At 44.6% G+C, this 2,546-nt stretch overlaps 1 protein-coding gene across 3 annotated transcripts; it reads left to right on the top strand.

Annotated features, from left to right (window-relative positions):
• The first annotated feature begins 846 nt into the window (after positions 1 to 846).
• Positions 847 to 1,617, top strand: LOC123084380 (putative germin-like protein 2-1). 3 transcript variants are annotated; one of them, XM_044506095.1, is made up of 3 exons: positions 847 to 964; positions 1,082 to 1,309; positions 1,421 to 1,617. In XM_044506095.1, exons 1-3 carry the CDS (start codon positions 847 to 849, stop codon positions 1,615 to 1,617), a joined length of 543 nt encoding a protein of 180 aa, XP_044362030.1. The 3 variants fall into 3 exon arrangements, with proteins under 3 accessions (XP_044362030.1, XP_044362001.1, XP_044361966.1); XM_044506066.1 differs by having other exon boundaries at positions 847 to 958; positions 1,082 to 1,617; XM_044506031.1 differs by having other exon boundaries at positions 1,082 to 1,617.
• The last annotated feature ends 929 nt before the right edge of the window (positions 1,618 to 2,546 follow it).

Here is a 2,546-nt window from a genome sequence, read left to right as displayed (position 1 = left end):
AAAATTGATAGCTTAGGGGGCTAAAGCATATTTATGCCGGTACAAGACCAATGTTCGGCACGTAAGAGCCTTGTCTAACGGCATCGCCAGTCCATGTCCAACGGTCACCAGTGCCCATGGAACATGAGTGTTCGTCCGTGCTTCGAATCAATAATGGGCCGTGGCCGCCCTTGTGTGGCATTTCTTTTAGGCCCAGAGTTGTCGAGTTGTCGATCATGATGCACAACGGATGATGGAGATAACGGGTTACCTGTAGCCCGAGCACCAAACTACATTTTCGCATCATTCTACTGTATCTTTAGTTGAAGAAAGAAAGAAAGCAAGCAAGAACGAAAATTGGGAGATGCTGTTAAGAAAACGTTTTCTCCTAGAGCGGTGCTACACTTCTTACATGTGTGTTTAGCAGGATTTTTTTTGGAGATGGTGTTTAGCAGTTAAAAAAGTGGAGTCCTTTAATAATGTGTTTAAAGCCTTTAGGTTGATGCATGACTGCATCGCAAGTTCCATCTGGTGAGACAAGAGAGCTTGTACAAGGACAAACGTGATTTGTTCAAACCATGCATTATTTACAAATTAAAAGACAGGGTGGGATCGATTAGTTTGGCCGCCATAGGCAGGCCGGCCCGGAACACGCTTTAGACTTGGCTAGTGAAGACTATTTCCTTCGTATCCACAATTTCATATGCATGCGCTCCAACAGAACAAACACAAAAGCTCTTCCTCCCGTTCCCTATATATACCGGTCTCCTTCAACCTTTCGAAGCATCACAAGAACCTATTTGCATAACTCACTGTCTACTCGACCAAACACGCTTAATCTAGTAAGCATTAGCGTTGGGCATCCAAATGGCCTCAAAGTTCTTCCTCCTTGCCCTTCTGGCCATGTCGGCTTCTCGTGCTATTGCCTCCGACCCAGGCCAGCTCCAGGATTTCTGCGTCGCTGACAGAACATCACAAGGTATGTGTATATATATAAGTATATAGCCACATACGCATACATGTGGTGAAATGTTTGTGTTACTTACTTGTGCCAATATATAGCTGTTAATTAATTGTTCAAAATATGTACGCGTATGTGCAGTTTTTGTCAATGGATTTGCATGCAAAGACCCAAAGACCGCTGTGGCAGAAGATTTCTTCTTCTCTGGCCTTCACATGGCTGGGAACACGAGCAACAAGCAAGGATCTGCTGTGACCGCAGTTAATGTGGCGCAGATTGCTGGGTTGAACACTTTGGGCATCTCCCTGGTTCGCGTCGATTATGCACCCAATGGTCAAAACGCACCCCACATCCATCCCCGGGCAACCGAGATCCTCACCGTGCTGGAAGGCTCGCTCTATGTTGGTTTCGTGACCTCAAACCCCGAGAACAAGTTGTTCGCAAAATTTCTGAACAAAGGGGACGTGTTTGTGTTTCCGCAAGGGTTGATTCACTTCCAGTTCAACTTGGGAACAAACAAAGCCATAGCCATTGCCGCGCTGAGCAGCAAGAACCCTGGGGTGATCACCATAGCCAATGCGGTGTTCGGATCCAAGCCATCCATCTCAGATGATATCCTTGCCAAAGCCTTCCAGGTGGACAAGAACATAGTAGACAATATCCAAGCTCAATTCTAGATTGAAGAACATATTGTGATCTATTTATTTGGTTCATTTATTCTTTGACTAAATATTATTTTTGTGTGTTTCTTTAGAATGCAAAATTATTGTATGGTTATGTTAATTGAGTTTTATGGAAGAAGAGGTATAGTATTCTCATTTGTTGTGAATATTATTTTCTTCGTCAGCTTTATGAAAAAACTGAACTGCCAAATGAGTCGGGGGATGACCCAGTCACAAACCAGCAAGTGGCATTGTAATTGTATGTTTTGTAGTTTTGTTCAAGTCAAATATAAACACAAAAACAAAGGTTGGCACCAGACTCACGTATTTTCGAGGACCAAAGATAGCCCCCGCCAACTAAAAACTTCTCTCACCCCTCCATCCTCATTACCAACGGAGAGGTGGTGGAGGCCTCGACGGTCGAAATAATGACCATTTGGCTCTTGTTCTACAACGTTGGGGCTTTTTCGGGCGGCTTCGTGGGTCTAGGCAGGTGTTCCTTCCAAATCTATCGGTCTAGTGAGGTTCTTCTGGTTTGTGTTTGTCGACATGGCTAGGTTGATGTCGGTGAGTTATACATTGTGGTTGTCCCCTCAACCACACACATGCGATATTTGGCGCTGGCTTATGTGAGTGGTGTCGGCCCCACTGTTTGGAAAGATTGGGTTATTGTCCCGTGGATGTGGCTTCCACAAGCCCAAGTCCCTTTCATTCCTGGTGGGTTTCCCTTGGAGAAACACAATGAGGTGGTGTCCTCAATAGATTTGATGTGGAAACAATGTCCATCTTGTTCTTATTAGTCCAGATTTTGCCGCTCGCTCTCCCCCAACGATGCAACATGTGGAGGCATGATCTTATCATCCTCAAATAGATTCGAAACAGAGAAGGCACGATCCAACAAACTAATATCATGATATTTAGTAGATCGGAATGCTCTAGACTTT

Source organism: Triticum aestivum, chromosome 1A (genome assembly GCF_018294505.1).
Source record: "Triticum aestivum cultivar Chinese Spring chromosome 1A, IWGSC CS RefSeq v2.1, whole genome shotgun sequence".
NCBI classification, from domain to species: Eukaryota; Viridiplantae; Streptophyta; class Magnoliopsida; order Poales; family Poaceae; genus Triticum; species Triticum aestivum.
This window is presented reverse-complemented; position numbering and strand designations above follow the sequence as displayed.